The sequence below is a fragment of the Sordaria macrospora genome, chromosome 3, assembly GCF_033870435.1.
Source record: "Sordaria macrospora chromosome 3, complete sequence".
In the NCBI taxonomy this organism is placed as follows: domain Eukaryota; kingdom Fungi; phylum Ascomycota; class Sordariomycetes; order Sordariales; family Sordariaceae; genus Sordaria; species Sordaria macrospora.
Window position 1 is genome coordinate 4842742 of NC_089373.1, and position 17568 is coordinate 4860309.

Consider the following 17568-nt stretch of genomic DNA (forward strand, 5'->3'; position numbering starts at 1 on the left):
TCTGCGGTAGCGATTTCCATGTCGGGGCAGTCGACCCCTCGGTGGCTTGATGCTGACCCGAAGAGTCGGGTGGCAGAAGGCACGGGAAACCATGAGGCACCGGCAGTTGATGGATCTATCTGCCGGAAAACAGGTCAACGAAACGGGACAAGATAGTAAGTAGCGGATCATGAAGTAGTTTGTCGTAGGCATGAAAGGAATAGCGAGCAAAAATAGGTTGTTAGATGTCAAATCAGACCTAGTTGACCTTGGTTCGTAGCATAGAGCGAAAGAGCAAAAGAGCAGTGCAACAGAACGGACGATGAAGCCGGTCATGACTGTAAAAACCAACCAGCCAAAGCAGAATCATAGCCACTCGGCGATAGTCATCATCACTTGGGACAGTCAGAAAGTTAAAGTGCTTTGGTATCACTCGCTTAAACCAATCCGCTGGCTGACATAAACGAAACATAACTCTTTGACCGTACAATATCCATCCGAGAGGCATGTTTTCCAATGCCAAAAGAAGCCGGAACGCCTATATATCCACCAAGCCCAAGAACGCCAGTATGCAGAATCAACAGGATGGGCACGAAAAGGATGAAAGCAGACCAAAAGAGAACACCCTATTCCTCATACCACTGCTTGGGTGACTGTGTCTGTGAATGAGAAGCGACCACCGTGTTCACCTAGATACTCCTGTTGTGCGCTTCCCTCAGACGCTTAATCCAATGTATGCGCAAAGGCGGGGGCATCTTGCAGAACACCATGGCCTTGTTCTCGTCCGTGAGGGCCTTTTCGGCCACCTTGAGCGCAAAGTCCATGTCCTCCTGGGGGAAGTCCCGGAAGAAGATCTCGACGGCTTGCTCTGCGTAGCTTGGCCTATGCTTGAAAAAACGGGCCTCTGCCGCCTCTTCCGCAGTCGGCAGTCTATCTACTCCCGACGCGGCAGCCCTGGCAATACCCGGGGCTTGGGAAGCGTGGTCAACAGAGTTCGAGGCAGTACGACGGCGTTTTTCAGCGTTCGTAGAGCCGCTAGAGCCACTGCTGTCAGGCATGTGAGGTCTTCTCCGGTTCTGGGCAGGATTCTCCTCGGGTGGCGTTAGGGCGGACGCGCTTGGGTTATTTCGTGGTTGATGTGCAGTATGGTTGGGCCGCGAATGTGGTGGTGGTGGTTGAGAGGACGGCAAGGTTGGTGGAGTGGGAATGGGGGCCAACACGGCGGCCGGGATGGGAGACGGAAGAGGGGCGGAAGCAGGATGGACTGGAGGTGGTGGAGGCATGTGGCCTTGTGAATGAGGGTTCGCGTATGATGTGTCGGCAAGGAGGTTCATGATTGTCGTATTAGGGGCATCCTGGTCGGCGTGGCCGGGACCATGACCGGAACCGGGGCCGGAGGGGTTGAGGTTATCATTCGGCTTGCGGGGGCGTTGTTTGGTCAGTCGCTTAGGGGCGCCGCCGGAGCCGATGACATCGGGGAACAAGATCTCGTATAGTTCTTCATGTTCAAAGGGTCTGCCACGAAGGGAGCGAGAGAGCGGCTCCATCTAAACAGAGACGGACATAAGGTTAGCGGAGTGATAAAACGGGATGCCGACATGACATGACATGACATGACGCACCTGCAAATGTCGGGCCCATGCTTCCTCGGATGCGTTCACCGTCCTGGTCATGACATCGTAATGGAAGTCGGGATCCTCACGCAAACCACGCCATAGACGGAACTTTTTTCGAGCATTGTCGCTCTTGTTGATGAGGTGGCCCTTGTTGGCATAGGCGTTGTGATGGCTGATGAGGGCTTGCAATGCGCGGTCCCAGGCCTCGGGCTTGAACGTGTTACCCTCGCGGAGACCGAGATGGACAGACTCGCAGAGGGAGGTGAAGAAGGTGGTCTCATAGGCCGTGTTCCAGCTGAAGCGGGGGCCGCGGTGCTTCCCGGGAGCCAAGGCGGGAGGGCCGGCGCCGGGAGCGGAGGCCGGGAAGGGGTCGTCGGACATTGGGGGCCGTGTGGTCCGTGGTCCGTCCGTCCGTGTGGTTCCGTCCGGGATCCGTACGGGGGGTCCGTCGACTACCTAGGTATTTGTACGGACCACGCGCAGTAGGTACTGTACGGTAGAGGTACTACCGTTAGGGTGCGTTGTCGGGATGGGTGGAGCCCCCTTCTTTCTGGTCCGATGTTTTGACGGATGGATGTTGACGCCGTTTGATTGACGCCGTTGAAGTGTCCGACGGAGGGCTAGACAGTGGCCCCGTCCAACCCGTCTGTTTATCCGTCTAGCAACGGGGATTGACGGATGTGATAGTCAAGAAGGAAAATGGAAATCCAAGACGGTAACCAAGGAGCCCGGGGGTTGGTCGAGAGAGTGCGAAAATATGAAACGGAGGCAGAAAGAGATGGATTGAATGCAGTCAGTGGTGGGTCGAGGCGGGCCGGGACTGTGAAGTCGGTTGGGAAGCGTCAAGCAAGCGTCAACACTAACTGCACACAGGCACAGCTGCCAGGTGATTGATTGATTGATTGATTGATTGATTGATTGATTGTGAGTGTGATTGCGACTGCGACGGAGACGACGGCGACGACGGGAACCGAGTGCGCCTCGGCGTTTCAATGAATAAAGACAAATGTTTCGTTTCAATCGCGCTTCCGTTTCATGGCAATCATGGAAATCCCATCATCATCAACCGCGTGGATGAATCGATGGTTGGGAAGGTTATGGAGTGGCAATCGGGGGTTGGTGCAGAGTCAATCAATGACAGTCAGACTCAGACCAGACGAGGACGGGAATGCGATGCGAGAAGGGAAACCGTGAATGCGCAGTCCAGATCCCGTCACCGTTTTGCCGAACGATCGCCACACACAGGAAAGGCTGGCAGAAGACTGGACGGGAGGCTGCACTCTGAAGACGGAAGAGCGGGGCCTGACGGACTGCAGATAAGAGCGGCTGACAGCTGGCACAATCGTCCCCCCCTGGCAGAGGTACAAGCAGAGGTACAAGACATTCGAGCAGCTGGGAAGTCAAGGCGCAACATTACAAGTCACCAACAGTGAAACGGAACATGACTGCCAGGGTCGAGTCGAGACCTTTGATTCCCTCTTCTGCCAAGGCAGATCACGGGACCTCATGGATCGTGCTCCCTTCGCCTGTCTGTTGGAGTCTGGCCCCGTCTGCACTAACAATTTCGACGCCCACCGCGCAACCAGCAGGTTGCTCACTGAGTGCTTCCACTTCACACAGAACTTTCCTGTCGTCGGTCCCATGCCCACCCATCCTCCAAACGCCCATCTCGTTCTCCAATCAAATATCTCTAGCCTTTCACTTACCACAATATTTGGCGTATATGCCTTATCGGATCATGAGGTTATGTGTGTCAGAACAGCTCCAAGTGCAAGTGCCAGTCCCCGGGGAAATACGGAAGTCGTCCTCTTTCGAAATCCGGGGATAGCTTCTCCAACCACTCCACGACAGCACAATAACGAGTCGCTCAAGCTGATCATAATCCACAGAGTTTCATCAGGCATACTCGGCCAATTATTGATTAGGTGTGTTCCAGACCACTTACACGCCCAGTTTCAGAATGCCAAGCCCTTTGTTTCAACTGTTTCGAAGATTACCGACTTCATGAGTCGCATCACCACAACCACATGGGGTACACTCGCTCATCTCTACCATAGTCGACAAGTGTCACAGCCATCAACAGCTACCAATGTCCACAATGCTGGCCTTTGGTACTTGCCGGGTGAAGAGAAGGATATGCCTGCTTACGCGGTCAGCCCCTTGGAGTTTCGATGCTCTTCTCTCCAGAAGCCTCCTGACGAAGCCTCATCCTTTCGGCGTCAATGGTCTAGACAGCGGACCAAGGCTAACCCGGACTCAACAACACACACTGCCCCTCCTCTAAATTGCTACTGTTATCATATACATCATGTTGCTGGTACTCCATCGCCGACTTGCCTCCGTTCCCCTTCTTTTGCCCTGTCGCCAGTCTAGTGATTCTGGTAATCACACCTCCTGACGTCCGAGCGGTTCTGTGTTTGAGTCGATATTGCCTCTTTACTGTCCTTTCAAGAACATAAAAGATGCAGTATTGACATCCAGAGCTTAGTTTGTCTCTTCTTTAGGCATCTTCGTCTGTGTTTTTTCCCTTCGCTTCTGCTAAAGTCTACCACCTGGCGTGGTAGTTGCCCTATTATTCTGTCTTTTGAGCCTCCATCACTCCCTCACAATGCTTTTCCTATTCAAGCTTTTCATTCTTAGCGTCTTGCTTTCGCTGGTGGTGGCTGCGCCACTCACTAAACGCTCATTCAAGATCGAACGGGTCAGGAACCCGAACTTCAAGGGACGCAATGGCCCCAGGGAGCTGTTGAAGGCGTACCAAAAATACAGAATGCCAGTTCCACAACCTCTACTCGACGCCATGAACAATCAGAGAAACGGCACCCTATCAACAATCACAACAGTAACCCAGACAAACAGCGCCGGGAGCTGTTCTTGTAACTGTCCTTGTGGTTGTGGATGTGGAGGCACTGGCGCTGGATCTCCTCAGGGCCAACAACCCAACAGCCCGTCTCCTTCTCCCATCCCACAGGGCCAGCCAAACTCCCCATACAATCCTACGCCGCAGCCACAATCGCCTTGCAATCCTCAGCCAAACTCTCCCAACACACCGCAGCCAGACGCTGGTGGCAGCAGCGGTACAGATGCAGCAGGAGAGGTTGGTGTCGTTACAGCCACCCCAGAACAGGACGACGTGGAATATCTTGCTCCGGTCAAGATTGGCGGCCAAACCATCAACCTCGATTTCGATTCGGGCTCATCCGATCTATGGGTCTTCAACACACAACTCAGCCCCCAAATAACAAGAGGCCATCAAGTCTACAACCCTGCTGCATCCAAGACCTTCAAGTTGCTACAGGGTCAGACCTTTTCCATCAGCTATGGAGATGGCTCTGCCGCTTCCGGTAATGTTGGTACCGACGTGGTCGAGATCGGTGGTGTCGCTGTCCAGAACCAGGCAGTTGAACTGGCCACCAAAGTTTCCCAGACATTCATCCAAGATACCCAGAACAACGGCTTGCTCGGCCTTGCCTTTTCCAAGCTCAACACCGTTCAGCCTCAGCAGCAAAAGACCTTCTTCGACAACATTCTCCCCTCTCTCGCTGAGCCCGTTTTCACTGCCGATCTCCGCCATAACGCCGTCGGTGCTTATGAGTTTGGCCGCATTGACAACTCAAAGTTCACGGGACAGTTGGCATGGATTCCTGTCAACACGGCTATGGGCTTCTGGCAGTTCACAACGTCTTCCTTCTCTGTTGGAAACAGCCAGGCTCAGAGAGTGGCACCTGCCCAGGCTATTGCCGATACGGGCACCACTTTGATGCTTGTTTCCCAGGCGGTCGCAAACGCCTATTATAGCCAGGTCCAAGGAGCTCGGAACGATCCCAATGCTGGAGGAGTCATATTCCCTTGCAATACCAACCTTCCGGATCTCTTTGTGGATGTTGGAGGGCGGTACATGGCCCGCATCAAGGGCGATGACATCAGATTCGCTCAAATCGATGCTACTAGTAAGTTTGTACCTTCTTCCATAACTAGTCGAAAACAAATGCTAACCTCGATGCTTCAGCTTGCTTTGGTGGTGTTCAGCCCACAACATCTGGATTGGAAATTTGGGGCGATATCTTCTTCAAGTCTCAATTTGTCGTTTTCAACGGCGGCAATAACTCGCTCGGCATGGCCCAGCATGTGTAGAGCACATGCTTCCTGTCGACAAGTAATGACCGCTATGACTTGTTTTCAAGCGATTATGATTAAATATAGTATACTTAATAATATCCTTTTGAAGAACAGTCCTTCGGGATCTATTGGCTTGTTTCAGCTTGGCCGGTGTATGTTTTGTGATCACTCAACTTACCTTGTGAGTTTCCGATGTCAAGTGGACGGCTGATCATTCACGTCTGTCTCACAGCTACATAACTTCGGCGTTTTTCTCGAAAACCACGATATATGGATGATTGGTGGGAAGATTCTCCATGCATTACACGAAGATCTGTGGTTGATCGTTTCCGCGAACCATTTCCGATCTCGTCACAAAGTTGCATTTGCCATACGGCTATAACCCGGTCCCGCACTCAATCCGACATAACATCCAAGAACATCCCAGTCTTCGAAACATCACGCGAACTTCAACGGGTTAATCCCCCGCATTTCCAGCCCAGCACTGACGACTGTGGCTTCGACCTGAACTTCTTCTCTTGGTAGGATCTCCCAGTCCCGAGTCCCGGAAACCACGGTGGGAGTTCGGTCTTTCTCAGGAAGGGTGGCGGGGTGTTGCACAGCGCGAAAAGAGGTTGCATGTCTGTCGCCTAATTAATATATGGCAATGCGGCCCGGCTGTTGTCGGTGGCCACAACCGCTCGGAATGCTTCCTTGGCCTCCAGTTGAAAGCACATCATCATATTATTCGCGCGCCTCGTGGCCTTCCTTGGGATCTCCACACATCTTTCTCGTCCACTGCCGGGAGCTCTAGCTGCACCCCAGTCCCGCCCATAATTTATCCCGCACATGAAAGCCGGAAGCATGACCCCAATGCATTAACGACGATCATTCGGGGCCTCAGCGCCCGATGTTTTCCAAGTCTGAATCCAGGTCTTTGCATGCATGCCCGGAAGATCGTATTGAGGATGGGGTTAGGTAAAGTGGCGGTAGCTATCCGTTCATGGAAGTTCGCCGTGGTTCCGACTGGGCATTCCTTGGTTGTCAGTATAAAGAGGAGGCTGTGTCTTTGTGTGGTGAGAAGAGATGAGAAGGGTTGGTATAAAGGGAAGAACTTGAGCCGGACTAAACAGCCACCAAGCACCGGGACTCAACACTCAACACAACACCAGTCATGTATCTTCAAACATTCGCGGTGTTGGCCGCGTCTTCCCTCGCCTGGGCCGAGACTGGCGAGAAGCAAGCCCGTCAAGCCAGCTCAGGTTCTGCGGCATGGGACGCTGCCTATTCTCAAGCGAGCTCTGCTCTCTCCAAGCTATCACAACAAGACAAGGTCAACATTGTCACCGGAGTCGGTTGGAACAAGGGCCCCTGTGTTGGCAACACACCAGCAATCAGATCTATCGGCTATCCCCAACTCTGTCTACAAGACGGGCCTCTCGGCATCCGATTTGGAGGAAGCGTCACCGCGTTCACACCCGGTATCCAGGCAGCTTCAACATGGGACGTCGAACTGATTCGACAACGCGGCGTCTACCTCGGTGCAGAAGCTAAAGGGGTCGGCGTACACGTTCTTCTCGGACCTGTGGCCGGAGCGCTTGGCAAGATCCCCAACGGTGGACGTAACTGGGAGGGCTTTGGACCAGACCCCTATCTTACGGGTATTGCTATGAGCGAGACCATTGAAGGAATCCAGAGCAATGGTGTACAGGCTTGCGCCAAGCACTTCATCCTCAACGAGCAGGAGACCAACCGCGAAACTATCAGCAGTGTCGTCGACGACCGAACCATGCATGAGCTTTATCTCTTTCCTTTTGCTGATGCTGTACACTCAAACGTTGCAAGCGTGATGTGCAGTTATAACAAGGTATGTTCACTCTTGCCACTCTTACAAACCGAAGGATCGAATAACTGACAATCTTGTAGGTCAATGGAACGTGGGCGTGCGAGAATGACAAGATCCAAAACGGCCTTTTGAAGAAAGAGTTAGGCTTCAAGGGATATGTCATGAGTGACTGGAACGCCCAACACACCACCAACGGCGCTGCAAACAGTGGTATGGACATGACCATGCCTGGCAGCGACTACAACGGCAAGACGATCCTATGGGGCCCACAACTCAACACCGCCGTCAACAACGGCCAGGTCTCCAAAGCGAGACTAGACGACATGGCCAAGCGCATTCTGGCAGGGTGGTACCTACTCAAGCAGAACTCCGGCTACCCAGCCACCAACCTGAAGGCCAACGTCCAAGGGAACCACAAGGAAAACGTCCGCGCAGTGGCACGAGACGGCATCGTCCTGCTCAAGAACGATGACAGCATCCTCCCGCTCAAGAAACCCAGCAAGCTAGCCGTCATCGGCTCCTCATCCGTCGTCAACCCCGCCGGCAGAAACGCCTGCACGGACCGAGGCTGCAACACCGGCGCGCTCGGCATGGGCTGGGGCTCCGGCACGACCGAATACCCTTACTTCGTCGCACCCTACGACGCCCTCAAGGCCCGCGCCCAATCCGACGGAACAATCATCAACCTCTCCAGCTCCGACAGCACCAGCGGGGTAGCCGCCGCCGCCTCCGGCGCCGACGCGGCACTGGTCTTCATCACCGCCGATTCGGGAGAGGGGTACATCACTGTCGAGGGCGTGACAGGCGACCGCCCCAACCTCGACCCGTGGCACAACGGCAACGCACTAGTGCAAGCCGTGGCGCAAGCCAACAAGAACACCATCGTCGTGGTGCACAGCACCGGCCCGATCATCCTGGAGACCATCCTCGCGCAGCCCGGCGTGAAAGCCGTCGTGTGGGCGGGCCTGCCTAGCCAGGAGAACGGGAACGCGCTCGTTGATGTTTTGTATGGATTGGTGAGCCCGTCGGGGAAGCTGCCGTATACCATTGCCAAGAGCGAGAGCGATTATGGTGCCCCTGTGGCGAGGGGCGGGACGGATACGTTCCCTGAGGGACTGTTTATCGATTATCGACACTTTGATAAGCAGGGGATAAGTCCGAGGTATGAGTTTGGGTTTGGGCTTTGTAAGTTTTTCTTTGTTCATTTCCCCTTCCCTCTCCTTTCCGTACTATGAATAGTCCACTCACCTGTTGTATCTGTAGCATACACAAACTTCACCTACTCCTCCCTCATCATAACCTCTACCGCCTCCCCCGGCCCCGCCAAGGGAGAAACCATTCCAGGCGGCCGCTCCGACCTCTGGGAAACCGTCGCCACCATCACCGCGACCATCAAAAACACCGGCGGCGTTACAGGCGCCGAGGTACCGCAGTTGTACATCACGTTGCCGTCTTCGGCCCCGTCGAGCCCGCCGAAACAACTGAGAGGGTTCACCAAGCTCAAGCTGGCGCCCGGGGAGCGTAAGACGGCTACGTTCAATTTGCGGAAGAGGGATTTGAGCTATTGGGATACGGCGAAGCAGAATTGGGTTGTTCCCGCTGGGAGCTTTGGCGTGAGTGTGGGGGCGAGTTCGAGGGATTTGAGGTTGAGTGGGAAGTTTGATGTCTAGTTAGTTCTAAGTGGTCTTGGATTGAGGGGAGTATAGGAAGCTAATGCCCTTGCTTTTTGGTTGACTCCCCTCAGGCTGGATGATGGATTCTGCTTCTTGGATGAGAGATGTTGAGTAAAAGTTTGGAACGTCTATTACGTTTGTTCATCAGCCGTCTGGAAATGAGTTCGCGGGACCAAGCCGCTAGTCTTGACCATGTGACATGATATTGATGAGTGAGTACTTCAGGTAAGCAAACAGTCCAATACTGGTTTGTTTGTCAGCTCGAGACCTCAGACCAGCCCTCTTAGGCGTTTTGATACCTACCCAATTCGTTTCGTTCTGTAACCAAGGCGTAATCATACCTTGAATATGCTATTTCGGAGTTTCAATATGCTGTATTGAATCTTATTGATGCCTTTCCGGTCCGTACTTAGTTATTACATCCTGTCTTTCTGGGGTTTGGAACAATTAGGGATAGCTCTCCCCTGGTATGGTAGGAGTACCAAGCTAACAAACAAACCAGTATCGGAGTGTACAGGTCGAGAGGTTAGAACGTGGGAGCAGCTAGTCCACAGTACCTATGAAGGCCGGCAGTGAGGCGCGTGGGGAGAATCATGATCTCCAGCAGTAATAAACTTGGGTTGAAATGCCTCCCATGGTCTTTGACAATCCAGTCGCTGGGGGATCATGCTGACATGCATGTTGCTGAGCAGATTGTCGGACTCAAGACCAGTCCCCATTCAGTGTGAGAAAGGCCTAGAAGAGACTAGAGGTTGAGCTGAGGCGATCAGCTAAGGCCACGAGCAGTAGATCAACTTTGGCACAAGTCATGATTCACCTTAATTCCACAGGTGAGCATACACGTGGATTCGAAGTCTCCGCGGATGCTCGGATCTTTCCTTTGCCTTGCTCTGGAAGACTGGACTGGCCTTCTTTCTCCCCTTCTCATTCCCGGAGCCGGATGAGATTCGCGGATGCGCGAGAGAGGCACGAGTCACATCCCGTGTAGTATCAGCCCATGAAGTACCGCCGCCCAGCCTCCCCACAACCACATTTATGTCATAACCAGCTCCTATCCACAAGTAATAGAGCAGTTCGTAGCCGGATCGTCACCCTCTTGAACTCCACAACTGAGCCGGGCATTGCCATCCAGAAAGCGACGACATAAACCGAAGCAACCAACCGGCACCTCTTCCCCAGATGCCAGTCCCGTACTATTGATCTGATACCATGGTTCATGCTGAGTGACAAAAACCCCCCATCCGCCCAGAAGGCCGGGATCAAGGGGCGATGGTAAGTTCTTCTCATGTCACACGATGACATGCTTGTCTCTAGACTTCGGTTGTGGTGCGGGTGATTCGGAAGACGCTCGAGGGTGGGTGAACTCAGCGAACCTTCCTTCTTCCCACTTAAGCAGGTATCGTTTATGAACCCCTCCAGCATCGTTCTTTCAGCGTTCTCCCCGCCAAGTAAGCTGAACCTTCAAAGTCTTTCGAGAACTATGTAGCTCACTGTCCCTGCTGTACTCGACTGCCTGTAGCCGGCGTGGTAGCCGGCGTGGTCGGTAGTCAAGAGTGGAGAGATTTGACATGGAGTGTAACCGGCCTGCCTGCAGCTAGCCAGCCTATCACCAAGACCATGAAGTTTAATGGGGGCCACATAGACCACACCAAGCAAATCACCTGTTGTTCCCACCCCTCCGCATGCCTCAGCACGGCTTTTGCGCCCTGCATGCATCGCTGGAATCCGCCGCCTGCTTGGCTTTGATTGGGAAAGAAAGTTGCAACTTGTACACCAAGCCCGCGAAATGCGCTCACGGGTGTGTGTGTGTGTGTGTGTGTGTCAGACGGGACTGCTTGACTGCCAGTGTTTGTTCGTTCGTTGTTCCCCTCACTTCTTCCAGACCCTAGACTTAGTGGGGGGAAGAATGACCTGAATAAATGAGGGGATCGTATTAAAAATAAGTGCAGGGCGAACAGGGCGTGACGGCGTGGCTGTCCCCTTATTCGTCTCACCAAAAGCCACTAGTGACTAGTCGGGCTAGTAGTCGCGATGCTAAGCTTGTTGGGCTGCTACTGTGAACTTAGTGCTGCAAGTGCTGGGCAGTTAGCGTAGCGCCACTACCGCGGGCGCGGGCAGGGCTTCGACTGGGAGATATAAGAATTGAACTTCCCCTCATACCTCAGTCTAATGTTTTCTTTCTTGCTTCTCTTTTAAGACTCTGCAACTTCATATCACGACCTTGAACGAATATCACCAACCTTCCCACAACAAAACCCCCAACCAAAACAATCATCAAAATGTGCGGTGACTCTTGCTCTTGTGGTGACAGCTGCAGCTGCGCCAACTGCACCAAGCACGGCAAGTAAATACACTTGACGATGCAAAATTGTAAGTCACACACAGCTTTTCGTGCCTGTTCAACTTCATCAAGACATCTAACACAACCCAGAAACCATTTCTCAACTGTGTTATCAAACCCGACATCTCCACCCCTTCTTCCGACGTTTTCCGATCTTCTCATCTCATCAAGACATCGCCTCTCACTGAACCGTCAACCGACTAGAGTACCTGACCTAGCAAAAGGGACTGGAGGCAACCGGCAACACCGACAACGGGGTATCACCTCATCCTCACGCTTACCTCACCACTACGGCCTGGGTCAGTTTCTTCAAGGGGGTTATGAATCGGTTCCGAAATTCGGTCTGACAGGGTGGAAGTGATGGACATTCGGGTTTACCACAATAGGAATGTTTGTGGATGGACGACCGACTCGTTGTGCTGCGTTAGACAGGCATTAGCGTGAGCTTTAAATCCAAGGAAGATGACCAAACTTTCTTTTTCGTTCGGTCCCCTGATCCCACAACTTGGTGGAACCCGGGACCGAATCACTGCATGCCCGGATGGAGGTTCCCCTGTTTTAACCGTGCAGGCTTTTCGGACTGGAGCTGTTATGGGAGGGAAACTTGCTCATTCCGCTATGCTCGCATGCTGCTGCTCATTTCCATTCGAAGACGATGTGGGTTGGGAAAGGTGAGTGCCGTGAACCTCCAGCTTCCGGCCCTGGCTTCTGTGACCGCGCGCATGTCAAGAGACAGTAGAAAGACACTGCTATACTTTGTCGGCTTCGACACTGGTATGGCTTCCATGTGCAAACGAAGTTGTTGCACTGAGCTCGAAGCTTCCAAAGCCTGTGATCTTCACGGCCACACATTGGAAGTGACAGTAGTAGCAGCGGCGAGACACTTGGTAAGTGCTTGTAAGGTTCACAGTATCTGTCTCGAAACCTCAAAGTAAGCTCGTCATCAGAGCTCACCACATCCCAAGCCAGACAAATAGATCCCCTTCTCTGCCAGCTACCATAACAAGCTCCCCAGACAGCGATAAGTCCAGCTGTTAGGGCTGAAGAAGAACACGACGATAGCCAAAGAATAACTTGCAACGCAGATCCGTATCTCCGAAGAGTCACAGCAAAACAAACGTCAAAATCACACCACCAGTGTACCGTATCGCAACATCTTCGAATGGTTCTCCGATCTAAAACATTGTGAGAACGTGAAACGGACACTGGTGCAACCCATAAACACCAACTTCCACATTCCCATCGGAGTGGCCGAGCCGCGAGACAGAAATGCCATTTGAGCTTCTCGAAGCACAAACACAAGCTTAATACTCTTCTCTAGAAGTGATTGGCATCTTACAACCCGTCAGCAGCATGTTGTGGAAGCAGCAGAGCAGATCAGACAACCCGTTCCCATCCCACATTCTCCAACGCTGGTTAGGTCCGATATGACCTTAAGGCCTTAAGCTCAGCTCCCCTCATTCAAGGGTTGGATTTTGATGATGCCCCAACGTCATCGTAATACATTATACTCACCACCACCCCACCACCGGTTGATATAATTCTCCGATGTCACCTGTATCAGATGAAATATGTAGCGATGCAGGGACTTGAGGGGATATGCACCATCGAAATCCCCAAGACTATGGTCTTGTACTGGGCACAGCCACTCTGTCAATAACTCGACAGTGTGGGAGGTACCTGTAGATCTTGAGTCAGTCAGGATTCCAGAAACATCGAACACTATACCAGATACCTGCATGTGAGCCCACGATGATGAGGGAGGGAGAGGGAGAGGGAGAGGGAAGAGAGAAAGAAAGAAAGGAAAAACCGTTCAAAACCTCCCTTCAAGTAGCCTTCTATCCAACCGTTTTCCTCCCTATCGAGCTCTCAGCAACCAAAATCACACCTCCATATCTCAGAGCCAAACATCTTTGACATCCTCAGCCTCAATCACTAACCTCAACCCCAACCTCAACCTCAACCTTTCCTCCAATCACACTCATCACTCCTCACTTTCTACTCAGGCCCAGTCATCCTCGCCCACCGGGGCATCACCAAAGATGTGCACCCAAGCAATAACCCAATCCCTCTGCTCCCACTGCAAGGAGCTTCTCCTGGAAATAACCACCGAAGAGCGCTGCACCAAAGTCATCCAAGCGCAAGCCTACACCTTCTCGTGCGGCACCAAGAGGACGAGCAGAGCCAAAGAGTACCCGAGGAAATGTGCGAACTGTGTGAAGAGGGAGCAATCGGGGAAGGGGATGGAGAGATCTGGTGAGTTTTTCTTTGCTTCGGGACTTTGTCATGTCATGTTTGATGTGTACAATGAATGGCGAAAGGATGAAGGGCTGACTTCTTTTGTGTTTGCAGCATCGACGTACCTGTTGAGCCCTATCGTCGCTGGTCGTGGTATCCGCTGCCACTCTTGCCCGTCTCTTTGGCAGCTGGGAGGACGGAGTCGATAAGGCTGGAGATGCGCAAACTGAGCGCTACGAGATATTAGGTGGATTCCAACCCATTACCTTAAGTTAAGGAAATCAGAACGAAATGGCGACAGAGCTGGAACTTAATATAGCGAGTGGGAAAGAGAGAGTCAACCACGAAACGACCAGTCAAAAAGAGAGATGAGGGTTGCGAAAAAACCATCAAAAAACATACAACACCAGGGATTCGCTGGTCGTCACCGACCCAACTACTAGTCTGGCCCTCACTGGCTTATCTATGGGAGAGCGGACGGGATCCCGAGTTTTCCAGTGGGTATGGTCGTATGTGCTTATCTACTCAGAATGTGGAGTTTATCAAGCTAGGCGGCTCGGGCAGGTGGAAATCCTGTGGGGCCTCTCTGCCCGTCCTGTTTTCTTTCTCGTCGTCGAGGACACTGCCTGATAAAACGTTTTAGGATGAATATCAGCAAGGCGTCTGGAAATAGATTTAATTAGATGTTAGTTGCTTCTCGGATATCCTTCCAATTTAATCTTCCTAAGGGGGTCATGCTCGTGTTCACACTCTGTCTGACCTTCTCTTTCTGCACACTCAACCCCGTGATAAACGTTGGCAACCCACCTAATCGTTTCCCACAGTTCCCACAAGACAAACACCTCCCTTCCTCTTTCCCCCGTTGCCTTCTCCTAATGCCCCACATCCTACCTCACACAACCTCACACCTCAGAGTTTAGAGCTCCAAAACCTCATCCTCTTCTGGTGGTAGTCACCATCAAAATGCCCCCCTCCTCCCCCTTCAAGTTCACCCAGATGCACCCTCAGCCTCGTCGTCCTCAAAGGCCCAATCGCAAAATTCCTCCTCCCCTTGACCAAATCCTCAAACACGCTCCCCCACTGATGCTTATACTTCATCACCTCAGCCCAATCACTTGGACTGAACTCCACCCACTTGAACAACTCAATAAACTGCCCCGCTATTTTCGACAACACTGGTCCTTTTGACCAAATGCTCCGCTGCTCGTCCCTGCTGCTGCTGCTCCCGCTCCCGCTCTCGGATTCCTGAGCATGTTGAGCTTGAGCTCTCGCTCTCGCTCTCCACTCCTGTAAAACCTCGTGTATTCCAGTCAAGACAATCCGGTCGTCAGTGACCTGTACCACACTGGCACCGGCTCGGTTGCACCAGAGAATGTGGTCGCGGATGTAACCGCGAAGCTCCTCGCGCTCGGCGGGGAAGGGGACGGTGGCTTGGAGGCGCTCTTCCCAGGGCATGAACCAAGCTGGGTTGCCGGGGACGCTGATGATATTGCAGCAATCACCGACGAGCCGGATGGCGATGATGGGTCGGCCATCTTCACTCTCTCTGATGACGAATCGGACGGTTAGTTTGAGGCCCGGGCGGAGCTGAGGAGGGGGCCGGGAATTCGAAGCGCTGTAGGACATTGTGTGAATGGTTAGTCAGTCAGGTCTTGGTCTGGAACGTGGACTACCACACCGTTCAAGGGTCGATCATATATATCGTATACGGGCTGACCCGTGCGATATCTCGAGGACCCCATCCTGCCCTTGACCGGTCCCGCCAATGCGTTACCCATTATTAGGGCAGCGTTTGTGACAAGATGGGCGTTGAATCTTGTGTGCACTACTGATGCGGGGAGGAGCTTTGTGAGTTGAGGATGGTTAGCAAACAGGAGGTATGAAAAAGAGATCCGGACACTCTTATGGGTGTTGTTTGATGTAAGCGTGTCCGGCCTTTCTTTTCAGACCACTTGGCAAACTTGACAAGAGTTGAGACTGCACATGCTGAAGTGTGATGCATGAAGTTGGCACACAGCGGCAATGTACATGGTGCCTGGCATTGCGCTTCTCTAGCCGAGATCACCGTGATGGAACAGCTATCGTGCGCCAGTCAGTGAAAATGCGAAGCGAGGAATCGAACCATGGAGAACAGAGATGAGATGTCAATTTGACGGGAATTGACCCAGAAGAGCTAAACAAACGCCAAAGTTGGAGTATCAGAAAATTGCAAACCATACCCCCCGTCATAGCCCGTAAACGTAATATTTCGACAAAAAGGAACAAGTGTTGCCCTGCAACATAGAAGAGAAGGATCGGTCGTGATCAATGCCGCGCGGACTTTTTCAGACTTGCAGTACCGGATTCATATCCTCTATTGGCCCTTGGCCTTCTTGCCCTTGGCGAGGTACCTGTACACGGAATGTTAGCATTGTGGAACATCTTGTGGTGGTTGTCGCATAGAGATAACGTACCCGCTGAATACACTCTCAAAGACGGCGACAGCGGCGAGAATACCGGCGCCACGGCCGGCATGCTGCCATGTGAACTGCCTGCGGTCGTAGAGACCCCAGGCCCTGTAGCCGAGCCATCCACTAAGACCAACAACAGCGAAGAGGTTGACGGCAGCGAGAGCGCCGGTGGTGCCATCGCTCAAGCTGGCGAACTGCTTGGTCAACCAGTTGTCGGCCTTCTTGGCCTTGGATTTGGCCTTCTTCTTCGCGAGGTCGGCCTCAGCGCGGGCCTTGGCCTTGATTTTTTCGGCCTCCTCCTTGGCTTCTTGTTCCTCCTCCTTCTCAACGCGGGTGGCCTGAGTCTCGGTCTTGATCTCCTGCTCCTGGAAGTCGGAAGGGACGGTATGGACGGAAGGGGTATCGACGTCGATCAGGGAGGCGGTGGAAGTAGACTCTGTACCATCAACCTCGATCTGGGGAGGGAGAGGGGCAGCAGCCTGAGAACAAAGGATATGTTAGATTCGTTTGATTATGGCGCGCGAACGAACCAAGTGGAGGCTCGTTTCTGGGCGCGCAGTAAAGACAGGAGTATCGAGAACCTACCTCCTCAGGAGTCTGCTTGGGGCCCTTGGCAGCAATCTCAGCGTAAGACACTATCGCGAGTGGTGGTTAGCGAAGTTCCTCGGAAGTGTCGCGTGGCTCTGGGCTCGGGGAGATATGCCGCGCAAAGCCGTCGAGAGAAAGGCAGAAGCTTACTGTTAACTGGTTGTGGTAAAGAAGTATTTGTGTGGTGATTTAGTGGTAGATGGGAGGATGTGAGTGATCGCAAAGGTGAAGCGACGTCGAAGCTGTTTTACTGGATGTTGTTCTTGAAGTGATGATGATCTGGGGAAGGGAAGCTCTTTGGAGTTGACGGCCGAAAGGATTTGTATTTAGGGACGAACGAGCACGGCATTGGACGAGCGTGAGGTCACTTCGTCAACCAAGGAACTTGAAAAGCCGGAGAAGGGGAGAATTCAACTTGGTCAAAGCTTGGCAACAACGGCCAGATACCTTACAATTTCAAGTCATGCAAACGGCCTCCACGGCTCAAAACGGAACAGCTACCTATATCCACGATCTACGCACAGATGCTGGGCAGTCACATTCAGTGGTGCAATGCCCCGTGCCTGCTTGACTTTCCGCTTGAAAACGCCTGTGATTGCCGACTGCAAATGGTGACAGCGCATGACGGGGTTGAGCTCCAAAACGGTGACGCAACCGGACGGAGCCAAGGTCAGCTCACCACCCCGGAAAACAGGCCCCAAAACAACCCCGCTGCCCCGCTATACCCACTAAAAAGCCC

At 52.9% G+C, this 17568-nt stretch overlaps 6 protein-coding genes across 6 annotated transcripts; 3 read left to right on the plus strand and 3 right to left on the minus strand.

The window, feature by feature from the left end:
- Nucleotides 1-132: 132 nt before the first annotated feature.
- Nucleotides 133-2515, minus strand: SMAC4_05640 (uncharacterized protein). Its single transcript, XM_066090325.1, has 2 exons — nucleotides 1602-2515; nucleotides 133-1526 (listed from the first exon to the last, which is right to left on the minus strand). Exons 1-2 carry the CDS (start codon nucleotides 1974-1976, stop codon nucleotides 669-671), a joined length of 1233 nt encoding a protein of 410 aa, XP_065946619.1. The 5' UTR covers nucleotides 1977-2515; the 3' UTR covers nucleotides 133-668.
- A 649-nt stretch (nucleotides 2516-3164) lies between these two features.
- SMAC4_05639 (uncharacterized protein) lies at nucleotides 3165-5838 on the plus strand. The gene is made up of 2 exons (XM_024655761.2): nucleotides 3165-5545; nucleotides 5605-5838. Exons 1-2 carry the CDS (start codon nucleotides 4204-4206, stop codon nucleotides 5727-5729), a joined length of 1467 nt encoding a protein of 488 aa, XP_024511593.2. The 5' UTR covers nucleotides 3165-4203; the 3' UTR covers nucleotides 5730-5838.
- Nucleotides 5839-5845: 7 nt separating this feature from the next.
- SMAC4_05638 (uncharacterized protein) lies at nucleotides 5846-9437 on the plus strand. The gene is made up of 4 exons (XM_003348494.2): nucleotides 5846-5866; nucleotides 5947-7560; nucleotides 7620-8724; nucleotides 8803-9437. The coding sequence occupies exons 2-4, from the start codon at nucleotides 6868-6870 to the stop codon at nucleotides 9207-9209; spliced, it is 2205 nt and encodes a 734-aa protein (XP_003348542.1). The 5' UTR covers nucleotides 5846-5866; nucleotides 5947-6867; the 3' UTR covers nucleotides 9210-9437.
- Nucleotides 9438-13482: 4045 nt separating this feature from the next.
- SMAC4_05637 (uncharacterized protein) lies at nucleotides 13483-14540 on the plus strand. The gene is made up of 2 exons (XM_003348493.2): nucleotides 13483-13809; nucleotides 13906-14540. The coding sequence occupies exons 1-2, from the start codon at nucleotides 13596-13598 to the stop codon at nucleotides 13998-14000; spliced, it is 309 nt and encodes a 102-aa protein (XP_003348541.1). The 5' UTR covers nucleotides 13483-13595; the 3' UTR covers nucleotides 14001-14540.
- A 160-nt stretch (nucleotides 14541-14700) lies between these two features.
- On the minus strand, nucleotides 14701-15569 carry SMAC4_05636 (uncharacterized protein; the record flags this gene model as incomplete). Its single annotated transcript, XM_003348492.2, has 2 exons — nucleotides 15465-15569; nucleotides 14701-15406 (listed from the first exon to the last, which is right to left on the minus strand). Exon 2 carries the CDS (start codon nucleotides 15244-15246, stop codon nucleotides 14701-14703), a length of 546 nt encoding a protein of 181 aa, XP_003348540.2. The 5' UTR covers nucleotides 15247-15406; nucleotides 15465-15569.
- Nucleotides 15570-15865: 296 nt separating this feature from the next.
- Nucleotides 15866-17230, minus strand: SMAC4_05635 (uncharacterized protein). Its single transcript, XM_066090324.1, has 4 exons — nucleotides 16980-17230; nucleotides 16827-16876; nucleotides 16245-16720; nucleotides 15866-16181 (listed from the first exon to the last, which is right to left on the minus strand). Coding segments are annotated over exons 1-4 (564 nt in total). The 5' UTR covers nucleotides 16981-17230; the 3' UTR covers nucleotides 15866-16144.
- Nucleotides 17231-17568: the final 338 nt, after the last annotated feature.